General features: G+C 37.0%; 3 protein-coding genes across 4 annotated transcripts in view; 1 reads left to right on the forward strand and 2 right to left on the reverse strand.

Moving 5' to 3' along the window:
* The window catches only part of LOC110375555 (netrin-B), a 153,387-nt gene that overhangs the window by 102,978 nt on the left and 35,243 nt on the right, over positions 1-15,166 (reverse strand). The window lies entirely within an intron of this gene.
* Positions 11,842-12,187, reverse strand: LOC110375556 (insulin-related peptide 1). Its single transcript, XM_021333700.3, has one exon. It carries the CDS (start codon positions 12,141-12,143, stop codon positions 11,892-11,894), a length of 252 nt encoding a protein of 83 aa, XP_021189375.1. The 5' UTR covers positions 12,144-12,187; the 3' UTR covers positions 11,842-11,891.
* LOC135117472 (insulin-related peptide 1-like) lies at positions 13,045-13,390 on the forward strand. Its single transcript, XM_064036790.1, has one exon. The coding sequence runs from the start codon at positions 13,088-13,090 to the stop codon at positions 13,337-13,339; it is 252 nt and encodes an 83-aa protein (XP_063892860.1). The 5' UTR covers positions 13,045-13,087; the 3' UTR covers positions 13,340-13,390.

Consider the following 15,166-nt stretch of genomic DNA (forward strand, 5'->3'; position numbering starts at 1 on the left):
CTACCCATCAAGACAGTCAAAGATGTAGGTTCACGCAGCCACCACATGCTTAACATTGACATAATTTTCAATTAATTACAGATACCTACATAATTTCTAAGCGATGATATAGGTAACAGAGATGCAGATTCGGATCTCAGGAGTCGATAATACAGTCATTACCATAGCAACGATCGTCAGAGGGCACCCGATGAACTTAGCAAATACCCTTTACCATTGAAGCAGCTAGGAATCAAGATTGGCAATCTATATGAATTATTAGAACTTACTTAAGTTACTTGGTAGCTTGTTATTTTTAATACCTACAATTAAATTATAAACAATAACGCTACAAAAGTTAAAAAAAAATAACATTCATGAATCTAGTATTGAAATTGGTTCGCGTAGAGTACTTACTTAGCATGCTACTTACATGTAGTTGTTACATTACCTATTTCTTTTTTAAAGTAAGATCAAAAATAGTCCCAGACTATATTTTCACAACCAAATTCCATTCCCACACAGCCAACAACTACACACACACTCGCATATAAAAACATTTCCTTTACAGTAAGACTACAACAATTTGCAAGCATTAATCTCTGTGCTTACGAAGCATGTCTGTACATAAAAGGGACAGTCCCTATGTCCCAGGAAGTGTGTTCACGTACCAGAACATTCGGTCAGTGAGTTCAGACTGTATCGGGTTTCAGGCTGGTAGCGAGTTACAGGGGAGTACTTTACCCTAATAGGGGTCCCTAGGTAAGTAACAAACAGGCCACAAGATATTTGAGTACCAACAACAATGCGATTAATCTTAAACATTCCGGACTTCAAGGTGTATATAGCCATTTATATACATATTTACATCAACAGGTATATATTTTACAACTCATTTTTCAAAGCAGACTTATAATTTTGAAACAAAAAGAACACAGATATCTATAAATTATAAATGAACTACTCACTTCCAGATGTCATACTTTTGTAGTTTTTTTGTACTGTTTTGTAAGACTTTTGCAGGACACAATCATATCGATTGCAGAGCCCCTAGACAAATACAAGGGGCCATATTACAGGACCCTGACCAAACCACAATCCGTCCCTGTCCGAAACGTTGGCAAAACTTGGAAAACGCAGAACTGTTGGACATGGGTGCTTAGTTGAACTATGTGAGGAGTTTGTACATGTTTGCTTAATTATATGATCTTACAGTTTGGGCGAATGGTACTTGATGTTAAAGTTGAACGAAGTTAGTGGTTACGTTAACTAATGTGAAGCTTGGATGTTTTGATTGAACTATCTTCGTTTAGCAAGGTTTGGAGTGAACATAAGCTAATTGATAATGACATAATAATCTTCAGTTTATTTTGAGTGTATTTCCATTTGTATCATCCTTTTTTACTTTGGTAACTATCATTCTAATTGCATTAATCCTTTCACTAGTCAAAAGCTCCACTTTTTTCTTATATATTGTTGGTTGAGTTGAGACATTTTTATATATATTTTTTATTTTAAACTTACATGGTACAATTGCGCGCAAAACTGTTTTAAACATAATACCACCCTGACACCAGATATACTTAGGTTGTAAAATAAAACAAAAAGCGACAAAGTCTAGCTGTCTACTAACGTAACCTAGCCTAGCGGACAGGACAATAGGCCCAGACACACACATCTACATACAATGTACAATTATTATATTGTAAATGTTGAATAATACTTTATTGTGTTTTATTTGATAGTTTTTATAGTCTGTTTATATTATTTGTTTTATTTTAGAAGACACTTAAAAAACGTATTTAAAAATTAATGAAAACATTTCTAGATAAGTTTTAATGTAACTTTTTTCCTATACCTATCAGATTATTTAAATGATTGAACGAGTCCTTTCATCTCCATAGCAAATATTGACTACTGAAAAAAATACCCATTCGTACACAATTTAAATACATCAACAAATATCCCCATTCCACTTGCCTTTAAATTGAATCCTTCAAAGAGTTTCCAATCCCCGCTGCACAATAAGCACATATTTAAAATTAAAATAAAGCATCAAACATTACATTTAACATTAATCCCGCTTTAACTGCAAATCCTGAAATAATTAAAAAGCTCCCCTTTGTAAATGAGGCTTAAACAAATATACACTATAAAGTAAACAACGCCGGGGCTAATAACTATGCAAATTCCGTCAAACAAACTGACAGGAACTACTAGTGCAGAATTACGCGGGTACAAATTATTGGCCAGGGTTGGTTGACCTCCCGACCCCCGCGTGGTGTTTGACTTGAAGGGTGGAGAGAGGAAGGTCGCTGGATGCTCGGGGGTCAAGTAAGACTGGTCAATAGTGTTGGGATACTAATGAAACGTCTGGATCAGTGGACGCCGCGGGCTGTCAATGTATCGTCGGTTACAGAAGTATTAGTTTGATAGTTTCTGTTAGGACTATGTAAAAGTGATATTGTTTTTTTTAATTATTTGTACAACTATTTCAGTATAAATAAAAGGTAATGTTGATGTGATTTTTGTCATGTAATACTTTGTTAAAATTCCACTAATTCGAATAAAAGCTAAAGCACACAAAATTCTGTAGATTTCACATCATTCAGAAAAAAAACTCAATCTTTAAGAGATTAAACACTTTCCAAGTAAGGAAAATAGTACAGAATAAAAACTGTATCTATTTAGTGGCAAAACCCTGAACTCAAACGCTCGAACGCCACCAGGGCCGGCCACAACAGTATCGCATGACAACCGCTGTGCGCGCCAGTACAAAGCACAAATTCATTTATCTGAAGCTCTCTGCAAACTTGGACGATCAACCCTGCAATAACGTTCCGTTTTATTGGCCTTTGATTTTACTAACTTCGTAAGAGCTACACACTGCAAACTTTTAGTCGGACGATAGTGTCTTTAATCTCACAAATCAGTATGAAGGTGAATATGGTACGCATTACACAAATCAGGTATTTAGCCGGTCACGGGGCTGCGAGATTGAGATTGTTCAAGTTACCGCGGCCCTGGTACATAGAGGGTTTAAGAAGGAACTTGGTGGATTTTAGTCAGTAAGAGTATTACACACTCTCTCACGCTGCACCCACAAGGGAGGGGTTTATTTGATGATTTCCCATCAAATAAAAAAGGTATTTATCCGGTATGAGACTGACTGAAAACTTGAATCGGAAACAACATCTTCTTTAAAAAATTGGCCAGTCAGTCAACTATCGGCCGACTATTTAGTCTGCAGTCTGCAGTCTACGGGTACGCGAAGGGTTAATAAACAGTGACGAAATTATGGGGGTTATTAAATTTAATGGTTGTGAAAATGGAACGGAATTTAGATTTTTGGAGTTAAGTTGTGTGTCTTCGAAAAGATGGTGTGTTATGCATACTTTGTAGGTGCTGGTATTTTGAGATTATCGAAAATAAAATTGATAGGCGAATGAATTCCAGGGAATTATGCCGGTTTCCATAAATATCCTAAGTTGATAAGTAATAATGGGATGGAAATACCTTATTATCTGTTAAAGAAAAATCATAAGAAATAACATCAAAAACACTTTTCCATGTGCACTTTGATATATTCTTATTTTCAACACTGTAGTTGGTAAAAATGTTCGTGATACCTTTTTACAGCCTAAATACCCAGAAAACCTGTGAATTCCCTTAAGCTTTAACTAAGTAAAACTCCTCGTAACCGCACACCCTGTGCATTAAACATTCGCTATCGATTGCATTCCCCTCTCATTATATCGATTATCGTTCACAAACCAACTCGATATTGTCAAGTGTTTCGCAACTCGATTCCACATTCTCGATTCTCGGTTCACGATTCGTGGAAGATCACGATTCAGTGGTAATGGAAGCTTGGTTTATTAGATTCTGTGTCGTGTTTTGTTTTTGCGTTTGTTATTTAGCCCTAGAGCCTTTAAGCAGCCGGAGATTCCATTGATATGCCTTCCTCTCTGCTAAAGGTACCAGCTTTCAGCTACTCATACCAATATGCATCACTGATGGGAAATCATGAAATGACCCAGTGTCAGACTCTAACTGACTAAACCCCACCATGTTATTTCTTAAGCCCTTTATGTATGTACCAGTGCCGCGGTAACTCTTTCGAACAATCCCGCAGCCTCGGCAGGCATCCAAGTGAAGATTTTGATTTTATAGATGTGATCGAAAATTCATGAGTGATCTGCTATCAAAATTTGTTACATTACATATACGTAAATTAGCAGTCTTTTTCGCATACTCATTTATAGTTATGACGTGTCCAGTTGATAAAATGCTCTAAGAATTGAGCTAGTAATGTGAAGTAATCGCATAATATTCCGAGATATATTTTACTATCTATTGTAGATCTAAGACTCGTGACTACAAGACTAGTTCCTAATTAGTAATTGTCGCCATTTTGTATTCAGTGACGTCATATTATTGCTGTTTACTTGGAAAGTTGTTAATGTTTGGTGTTGTGCTCTCCCTTTCTGAGTAAGAGGGTGTTAACGCATTTTAATGGATAATGTAGTATCATAGTGACTCATTTCCCTTTTACTTTTATGGCGTAAAATATCACAGAGGACAGAAGTACCATCCTGATTTAATCTTACAAGACCAATCTTTGTAATTGTGATACTAAAACAGTACTGACAAAGACACAAGATACCAACCATTTACCATTCAACCAAACTGTTGATCCTTCGACAGCACAACACAACACAGCCACGCACACATGCAAACACACAAACATTGATTAAACCGATCACGAACGATTGAATCGATCACCTGTTTACAAACATTAGACCGAGATCCACTTATCGGGTCTTTGGGAACAATACATACAAAGGCTGAGGTAGAATACATTATAGATAAGGCGAGATGAATCGCCGGGTATTGACGGATAGCAGAGGCACGCAGCATCGCTCACTGTTGGGCAACTGATAACCAACCAATATGATGTAACAAGGGTTCACAGTTCATCGGGAAAAGCGTTTGCTTTCGATGTCTTCAATCTTCATGATGTATTGAGAAAGGGTAAAGGGGGATTGAGTTAAAAATTGAATGTATTGCAGTAAGTCCGTTGACAAATTGCCTTTTGCTTTGTCGCTGATTAAAGAGCAATTTACCTTAACTACGTTGTGTAATTTCACATTGTGGGTTCCTAAGCAACAAAATCAAAAAGAAGAATAAGTAACATCTATGAACAATTCCTTATCTTATTCTTGCTGCCCGGATACACCAAGGTCTCCAGGAACATCATAAACGAAGCCACAGGGACGTACCAAGGTGGCTTTTAGTCACTAAAAGCCCGACACTCCCTCACTGTGGACCCATCACGGACATCATTTGATCTCCCAAAAGAAAAGGACAAGATACGAATCCATCAAAACAATAATCTTGCCACGATCACATAGGCCCTGCAGAAGACCAATATGACTTTACCTAATACATATTACATGCTGAAAAATATCCTCACAAACGAATGCATGACGCATTTCTCTCTCACAGAGCAGTGATTGTATTAATTCGCATGTCCCAAGTAAAACGAGCTGACTAAGTATGTCAGTGCGGCCGACATAATGCTCCACTGATATTAAAATCATAGCGATGACATTACATTATTTTGCATCAGCCCCGACGTCTTCAATAAAAACGCCATTTGTCTCGCTTACAATGCACTGATAAATTCAATTTGTCTGGCTGTGTGTGTCCGTTTTGGTGCAAAGTGAAGGAAACAGAAGGTGGAGATTATTAACAGGAAGTTTGTTCTATAAACCTATGCGCTATGTAACCTAGAAGTGTTTTCTCACAAGTGGATTTTCCGCTCAGCTTTTTCCGAGCGGATAATGCGGGTGACATTAAACAATTGTCAACTACCAGTCCAAATGGTGAAACCGGGCGACAGGCTTTCGTCTCTCGGAATATGTCATGTGAAAGCGCTTTAAAGCTTTCATCCTCATTTTCATTGAATTTGCAGTCACTTTTTAATTCAATTATCGCAAGTAACGAAATCTAGGTTTGAGACAAACTTCCTTTTCCATAGTCAGCTAAAACATAGCTCTGCTTGCTGAGACTGTGTAACAAAGTAGAACTTCTGAAGCTAATTTATCCCACGTTCAAGTTTCCCAGTACTGCTTACTAATGCTAAACTAATTTGGCGTCTTCCTAGTATTTCCTAACTATATTCCGCCGGCTATCGACTAGATAAGGTTAATAGAGGTCAGATCACTCGGACGGTTACGAAGCAATGTAAAACTACGTAATTATGATTTAGCGGTGGTTTTCAATAGGTTTTTAATGATGCAACGAGTTTTATAGTTTATAGTTATATGGGGTACTTAACGTCGTGAATTTATTATTTTGTGCCACGCCTCGTTGAAGGCGTTTATAGAAATACTGCTGCACTAAGTTTATGTTGCGGAGCAGGTTATAGTCACGTATTGAAGCTTGAAGCTGAAATGAAAATATTTCAGCATCATTTGCGAAAAATATAAATAACTAGTTTTATGCAAAAGCTGCTGGAGATGCATTAATTTATACATTTATCCGAAGGCTGTTGTTACAAGATCTTTCAATAATCATATAACTTGTACTAATGCTCTACGATATACGGATATAAGTACATTTTAAAAGCTCAAAAGCCCACATTTCTTTCATTTCCCCTGCAAATACAGTTATTAGCCAACACACGATCCTGACATTCCTTCCTGACGTCGAGGTTACTTCTCCATTGTACCGCTTGCACAATACGCCATAACTCGCGAGCTTCACACGTAAATACTACTTTGACATAACAATATTAATAACTTCAACTGCGTACAGAAATCGCTTTTAAACTGTTCGAAAAGTAATTAATTTAGTATGTTTATATGTTAAGTGTGCGAAGTGTTAATGGTGGCATTGCAGTGAAAACAAACTTGAATTAGTTAAACTTAACTTTGACTTTTGAAATCGCACGTTTAGGTAAGAACTTACATGATTTTGAGATGCATTTATGTAAAGTATGTATTTTGTATAACTCTAGGTTGGGAATAGTACTCAACGGTTATTTAAATAAATGCGACCTAAAATCATTGGTAAATAAAATAAACTCAAAAGTTAAGAGGAAACTATGCTCCAAACTGTTAGTTTGTCCCTATTTTTGTGGAATTGGTAGAAAAAAAGAGAGCTATTGTAGGCGGTTTTAATTGCAAATAATTTAAAGTATTTTTCTATTTCAAGAAAATTATGGATGTCAAAAAAATCGTCGTGTATGTTTTAAAATTGCAAAGTAAATTCTACACTTATTGAAAATAATTCATAAGAATTAAAAAAAAATTAAACTCAAATACAAACTTAGCTATTGCATTATTTATAGAGGAAAATCCTATTTAGTATGTACATTATTTACTACAGCTTTCACGATAAATATAATGTAAAAAGGTGTGTCTGTGCTGTGTCATTTTACGCCTTTAGTTAATGACGATATTGAAGAGTCGCATTGTTCACTCTCTTAGTAAACTATCGCTAGAACAAGGAAATTGCAAGTTTATACCGTAGTAAAATAAACAGAGAAGTTATCGAAATTGTAGAGATTTTCACTTCTAAGAAAAAAAAAACATCGAAAAATATTAGGTAATCTCTTCGAATTTAGCCCAGACTCGTGTATCTGTCACCAACATCATTTGACACGACGCGTGACGCGAACTCTACAAAACATGTTTTTCCTCACAAATTCTGATCATGTCTGCTACAAAAAGCGTCATGAATGAGTGTTTCCAACTGAAATTAATAACACTAATCTATTATTACACGTGGTTAGGCCGTTGCCGCCATTGCCGCCATGCCAGACGCGGCTCAGCCACGCGACGTTCTATTTTCAAATTATTACAAAGCGTCGAGCGCGTTCCGATTAATTTGTCATACTATCATCGCGTTCCATAGCAGGGGAATGTTTATTTTTATTACAAACAGCCTAATCTCCATCTTAGTGAAAGATTTATAACGTGTAGCGGTTAAGGCAATTATAATTGTGGGCGCAGCGGCCGCGGAATGTAACGTATTTGCTTCTAGCGACGACGTCTTTTTTCTGTAATTTATTTTGTTTAACTTGTTGCGGAAATTAATGTTTGTGCTCGTAATTGTTGTGTCAAGTTGTTGAAATTTAATTTGTATGATTTGTTGCCCGTTGTGTGTTTAATGTTATTGCTTGTGCCTACTTTTGCATTACCGTGAGAAATATATGAACGTGCTTCTGCGGGCGGTTTTGTTTGTTAAGTGAGCATTTATTTGAAAGATTCCCTGAAGCCATACACGGAAAGTTTTAAAACAACAAAGGTTTATTTCTTTCTTTTATTGTGGGCACGATGGTTGGCTGGATATAATTAGATATTATTTTCAATCAATACGGGGAAGAGGCTGCGTGTCGATAATGCAGGGATCGGCTGAGGTGTGATACCGCCTAGAGCAGCACTGCACTTAATGCCGCGACCTAATATACAAGTTCTAAGCAGTAGCGTTTTTAACCATAATTTTCAGTCAATTTTTATATTTGACACTAGGGGAAATGGTGACCATTAGGACAATATCTTAGAATTATATGTAATATAATGAGAATAAATCCTTGCAAAAAACGATTGAAAAATACACCCATAGATTTTATAAATTAACAGGAAAAGCAAAGGTAAAATAAAGTTCGAGATCAGATCGTAAGACGAGTTACCTATCATAACACTATTTTACTATCGAAAAAAAATCATCAACACAAAAAAACATTCTATCGTCATAGTCCTCATACCGCCTATCCCTTGCACCACACAACAAATGCATAATTCGGTGCGCGAGTCACGAGGAGTGACTTTCAATAGCAATATGATGGGATCGGACGCGCGGCTAATGCGTTCGTGTGTTCTCAATCATTAAGTAGATCGAGCCAGCTTTACTAGGCTTGTATGATGTATGGGCATATGTCTGTAGGTAGATATTAAGTAGGTATTTTATAGGGTTAATTTTGTGTTCATTGTGTTGGGTAGTTTTAGGGGAAATATAATATGTAACAATTATTGCTTGATAGATTTGCAGGTTAACTTAAAGCACAGTACATCGTTTTGCGTCTAAGATTATTGAAAAGTTTACATCAAGCTTTTTAACATCGTCTTGAAGGAATTGTTTCGATGGAATGTAAGCGACAAACATTGATAGGTCTGTGTGTTTTATATACATACTAGCCGTTTTCCCGCGGTTTCACCCGCGTCCCGTGGTAACTACTGCCCGTACCGGGATAAAATATAGCCTATGTTACTCGTGGATAATGTGGCTTTCGAATGGTGAAAGAATTTTTAAAAACTGTCCAGTAGTTTTTGAGCCTATTCATTACAACCAAAAAAACAAACAAACAAAGTTTTCCTCTTTATTATATTAGTATAGATAATATCATAAAAACTTTAATTCAATTCAGTTACATAGATATACCTCATGTCGACTGAAACTATGAGTTAATACTAGTAGGCATCAATTCACTTTTAAAAGATAATACATCCATAATTACCATACTACATAAAGGACTTTTCAACATCCCCACAATAAGACCAAAAAGTTCGTTAATCCAGCATCCTTAATCCATAGGTACCGCCCACATACAGTATCTAGCTATAAATCTCAGATTATCAGCACCAGCATCGTTTATAAACGGTGAGACAATGCAGCCACTTAACAGCCGCTATCGGCCGATCGGCTGATAAACAGATAAACCCTTCTAATAACTACTCTTAATTTATACTGATTGTAAATCTCTGGGTGTGTATGGTGGCTAATGTGTGGTATGTATGTAATTGGAACTTGTGTGAGGTTTAATAACTTTGAGGTCTATTCTCTGAGCTTTAGAAATATAATTAGCAATTAGTTGTGTGCCTTTCTAATGTCTGAATGTTAGGCCTCCTAAGTACTCTTTTGGCATTCTATTGAGAATTTCTGGGAAACTTATGTAAAGAGAACTGTTGACATAGACAGACGAAAATTTATTAGATCACCCTTTTGTATTCGCAGGGATGTCTACGTGTTTTTGGTCCTACCAAAAAGCAATATAATTCAGCACCAAGAGTGAATGTGTTTCGCAAGCCTAAAGTAGTAGCAAATATCGCAATAATCCAACAACCAACAGACTCAAAATACTCCATCTTTCAGCAAACTCTCAATAAACCACACAAACACAAGTACAGATAGCAAAACTGTGACCTGATTCCGCAGACTCTTGTTCAAAGAAATCCTATCAGAACTGAATCAATTAAATCGCTTTACAATTAACAAAGCAGCCATTGAATATGGTTTTATCTGGCTGATTTACGGCCGCACTTAACCTGCTGACCGTACCACCCAGATGGACAATCGTAAATTCTCGATACTAATAAAAATTGCCGTTTTATTATCGACGTGAATGTTATTGTACATTGTATTAATTGGCAAGTCATAATAAGCCTCTACATAAAAGATTTCAAACGTAGAAATGATTTATTGCAGACTTAAAAAATAATAAAAGACGTCCAAAATGTGACTCTCAAAGAAAATGTTCACATTATTTTTTTATACACATCAACTTAATTACATCTGAAAATACCTAAATATCAGTACGTCAATTATTTACATACAGGAGCTACGTTATGACGTCATCACACACTTGAATGAGCTACTGAAGAGATAAGATATGATACACGATGGCTTTGGAAATAAATTAATGATTAAAGCAGTAGGCTAACATGAATGAAATCCTTTAATCATTAACAGTAGAAAGGGTGCGCCCTGCGTAGGCGACTTGCGAATCCGAAGCGATCAGAAGCAACGTGACAGATACACGATGTGCACATCGTTACGTTGACTACTTGAATAACTTCAAAGGAAATCGCGCCGCGTCGCTTCTCGTTCGCATCAAAATCGCTTATAGGACGTACCGTCGACGTACCTACTACAGTTATAGAATACTAAAATAGCTTTCAGTGAACATAAATTCAGTATTTTCAATTTATTGCACAATCAGAAGAATTTGATTAGCCGCTGAATAACTTAGGTACTTTATATTGTTGAGACATAATTTGGCAAAGAAACTGAATTTAGGGTGAATTATTCAAATCTCGTAGATATTTCTCTTTGAAATATTTATGCGGAAAGGTAGGCTACGATTCGTTTGGCTCGTCTTGGCCAATCTATATAATATGTCGGATGGTTAAGTGGGAAATGGGTGTCAAAGTAATCTATGAAAATAAATTGCTGTTCGTTAGTCTGACTAAAACTGGGGAATGGCTTAACTAATTTGGCTTTTTTGGTTTTAAAATCTTTGTAGAGGTCCAAGGAAGGTTTAAGCGATACGAAGTTCGCGGATCAGCTAGTTGAAAATAAAACAAGTATGATTGGATATTTTTCACATTTCTAAAGGTATGAAAAAATTATAAGCAGTATGTAAATTCTGATTAGTTTTATAGTAGATGTAAAATAAAACGCGTAACTAATGAATAGGCAGGTATCTTATCGGCTGTCAGTTTGCGCAAGTTATTAACGCGGTAAATAATTAACGGCAAAGCTGCTAAGTTATGAGCTAGGCTTACACAGATTATAATATTAACACCAGATAAATCCAATTAATTTTTGCTATTGCGTTAGACGTTAAGACGCCAGGAACTGCTGGGTCTTAGACTTTATGTATATCCTGCGTTTATATGCATTTATTATCAGAATAGTTGTTTAGGTAATTCCTACGGAAACTTTAAAAGCCATCGATTGATAAGGATTGATGGCATAGGTATGTATCTCAGAAATAGATAAACATGATAATAGTAACTCTTTTATTGTTGAGGGTGTTAAATAAGTAAAATACCAATTAAACAATAAGCCTCATCATATATTTACATCATCACATAATCAACAACCAGCCTTTACTCGTACCGCTAGCAATATCCCATAAGTTCATCAATAGAGCAGGCCTTGAGGCAGCACTCGTCCACCGGGCCGCGCTTGCCGCGCACGCCAGCCAGCACGTGGTGCGCCGGCGGCCACCAGCCGCGCTTGTCCAGCTCGGGCCAGCACAGCGTCGCGATCGCCTCCGACAGCTGCCGGCCGCACAGCACGGCGCGCCCGCCCGCCGCCTGCGAGTCCGCGCTCACCAGCACCAGCGAGACTACTACCAGCAGCTTCAACATTGTCAAGGCGTCACGATATACTGTACTAACAGATGTAACTACACCGATGTATCGGGGATGAATGTGCCTTTCTCTTAGGGTGGCACCCTTTTATACTTAGGGTTTGCTCATTAATATTCAGCTACGTCTCAGCTACCTGATTGTGTAGGAGATGCTTCCTACACGTGGTAGACATGTCTCGTGGCGTTGTTGTTGTCAACTTGTCACACAAAAAATAAATTTTGGAAGCCTATCGAAAGGAAGATATTTTCAGCTTGTTTGCCTACGCGGTTGTTGCTACGCACTGTAGGTTCTATTTGAAATCATGTGTGATTTTTCTTTAACGAAGTACTGCTGTCTTAATTTTTGTCATTCTCTACTTGTCTACGTGTACGTGTGCGCGTGAAATTGCTCAACTGTCAGGAGCCAGCTGAAAGTCAGTGCTGTGATTGCAGGTACTGAGCAGAGTTCCATGCTATACATCATTTGTCTATTTTTTTTGTTTTTGCTCTTTATGTAACGTGCTCGTGTAGTAAATAATATGTGCTATATATTCTATCTATATTAGAGAAACACTTTACCAAGAAGCATGCCAACGTAAATCTCTATGGTACGCGTCTCGTTATTTTATGGACGAAGAAATGCGAGTCATTTCTACAAAACACAATGAACGGCTTTCAGACAGCACAATGTTCCAGGAGCTCTATACAAAATCGCTTTGGTACATGTAAACTCGTACAGACTTGAGTGTAGGACATGCCAACAAAATTCAAAGTAAAATTCCTTTAAGTTTCAAGGAAAGAGTGGGAAGTGTACAACCTACATTGTTAGGTGTCAATGGGATGTGCATATTAATCAGCAAACACCAGGTATAAAAGGTAAGCACCCTAAGGGAAGGGCACATTCATCCCCGATACATCGGTGTAGTTACATCTGTTAGTACAGTATATCGTGACGCCTTGACAATGTTGAAGCTGCTGGTAGTAGTCTCGCTGGTGCTGGTGAGCGCGGACTCGCAGGCGGCGGGCGGGCGCGCCGTGCTGTGCGGCCGGCAGCTGTCGGAGGCGATCGCGACGCTGTGCTGGCCCGAGCTGGACAAGCGCGGCTGGTGGCCGCCGGCGCACCACGTGCTGGCTGGCGTGCGCGGCAAGCGCGGCCCGGTGGACGAGTGCTGCCTCAAGGCCTGCTCTATTGATGAAATTATGGGCTATTGCTAGCGGTACGAGTAAATGGGGCTGGTTCTTGAATTATGTGATGATGTAAATATATGAGGGTTTATTTATTGTACTGGTTGTTATTATTTTAACACTCTGTTATCTGACCTATCTATCTACAAACCTATATCGACCTCAGTTAAGTTTTCCTACTCGTTTGTATGTTTATAGTCCAAACCCTACTTATAAATTAAACTAATTGCAATCTTTTCATCCTATGCCATCATCGCTATAAAATACACAACTCTTACAGCTTCTAAAAGTTAAACAGCATAATAATAATTTAAACCACACTTACAATAACGATAGCCTTTCTCGATTCTCACCCAGTTATCACGCGATTATCGCTCATTATGTCATTATTATAGACACAACATCGCCTTGCACCTCGTTACCTCGTTACAGAATATAATTATACTCAAAACACTAGATATTCCTAGAGTATCGATCTTTATTGGGGTAATTGAGATTATACAAACGTGTAATTCAAAAGATGACTACGCTTTTCATTGTTGTCATAGCCTAGTATATACCTAGTTAGTCTCAAACGCTGCCTAACTTAACCGTTAACTTAACTTCCTAAAAGTCCTCTTTAAAAGGAACTCTTTTATCAACTGGTCCTACTTGGTACACTACATAAAATAAGATATTAAGATATAAAATAAAATAATAAGTAATTGAAATATATTTAAAAAGGCTGAAAAATCGATAAAAATAGTTTTTTCTTTACTTTATACATACATCCATGCGTGCAAAGATGACTAACTATTCCCGACCTAAAATATTATCCCATATTATATTTAGCCCACCTTAACCCTAATTGTAACCTAAGCACTAGCCTTGTGTGTCCCGGAGTTGTTCCTGTTACTCGGCGTATGAAAGGATTTTATGAAGATTCAGTACGTAATTTCACTGATGACGATTACGCTGTGAGATTTAAAATGAAGAGGAGTACAGTTCAGGTGCCTATTTACTATTGTTAAGTTATTAAAAACAAATAAACCACTAGATATCTATATAATTAAGTACTTAAATCCATATGTTTGTACCTAACTTGCCCACCTTAACCCTAATTGTAACCTAAGCACTAGCCTTGTGTGTCACCTTGACTTCACGTGTGACTGCTCACCCCACTGAAACTGACAAACAGTGTCTTATTTCCAATATGGCTGAATTTTGCGCCAGAAAATAAAATACATTAATATAGCGATGACATAGTTAGGTTAATTTTCAGTTACTGCTAAGAATAAAAAATAGTGTTCTGAATTAGCAATTTAAATTATAAAATAATACTCTATGTGTGTCTGTCAGTATGTTTTAATTAAAGGGTATAATGGGTAAAAAAACTTCATGTCCAAAAAATAGTACACTGACGGACTCAATGCCACAAGGCATCCTCTAAAAGTCAACCATCGGAATAAAGATTTTTAATAACCAAAGCAAATTATCTAAAAGATTTCAGCTATAAATAAATTCCACGTGTTAAACTCAAGGAAATATAATTACAATTTTCAAGAAAAGGGCTGCCCATTAAACTTAACTCCTAATTAATTTTCATAATCAACTCTTGAATTAGAACGAAAATAGAACCGGCAAATCTAGTTTAGATATTAATTAATGAATTCAGATTGAAACAATCGCTGGGACTTGCTAATTACCTATTCATATACATGTACATATGTAGGTACATACAATGATAATGCAATAAGCATTATATATTACGTTATGACTATATACAGTACATTATGTTCACGCTAAGTACGTGTGAGATGGGTTATTAATTAGGTACGTATTTAGTGCAAATACCGACTGTTGATTGTAGGAAATTAA

The sequence above is a fragment of the Helicoverpa armigera genome, chromosome 11, assembly GCF_030705265.1.
Source record: "Helicoverpa armigera isolate CAAS_96S chromosome 11, ASM3070526v1, whole genome shotgun sequence".
NCBI lineage: Eukaryota > Metazoa > Arthropoda > Insecta > Lepidoptera > Noctuidae > Helicoverpa > Helicoverpa armigera.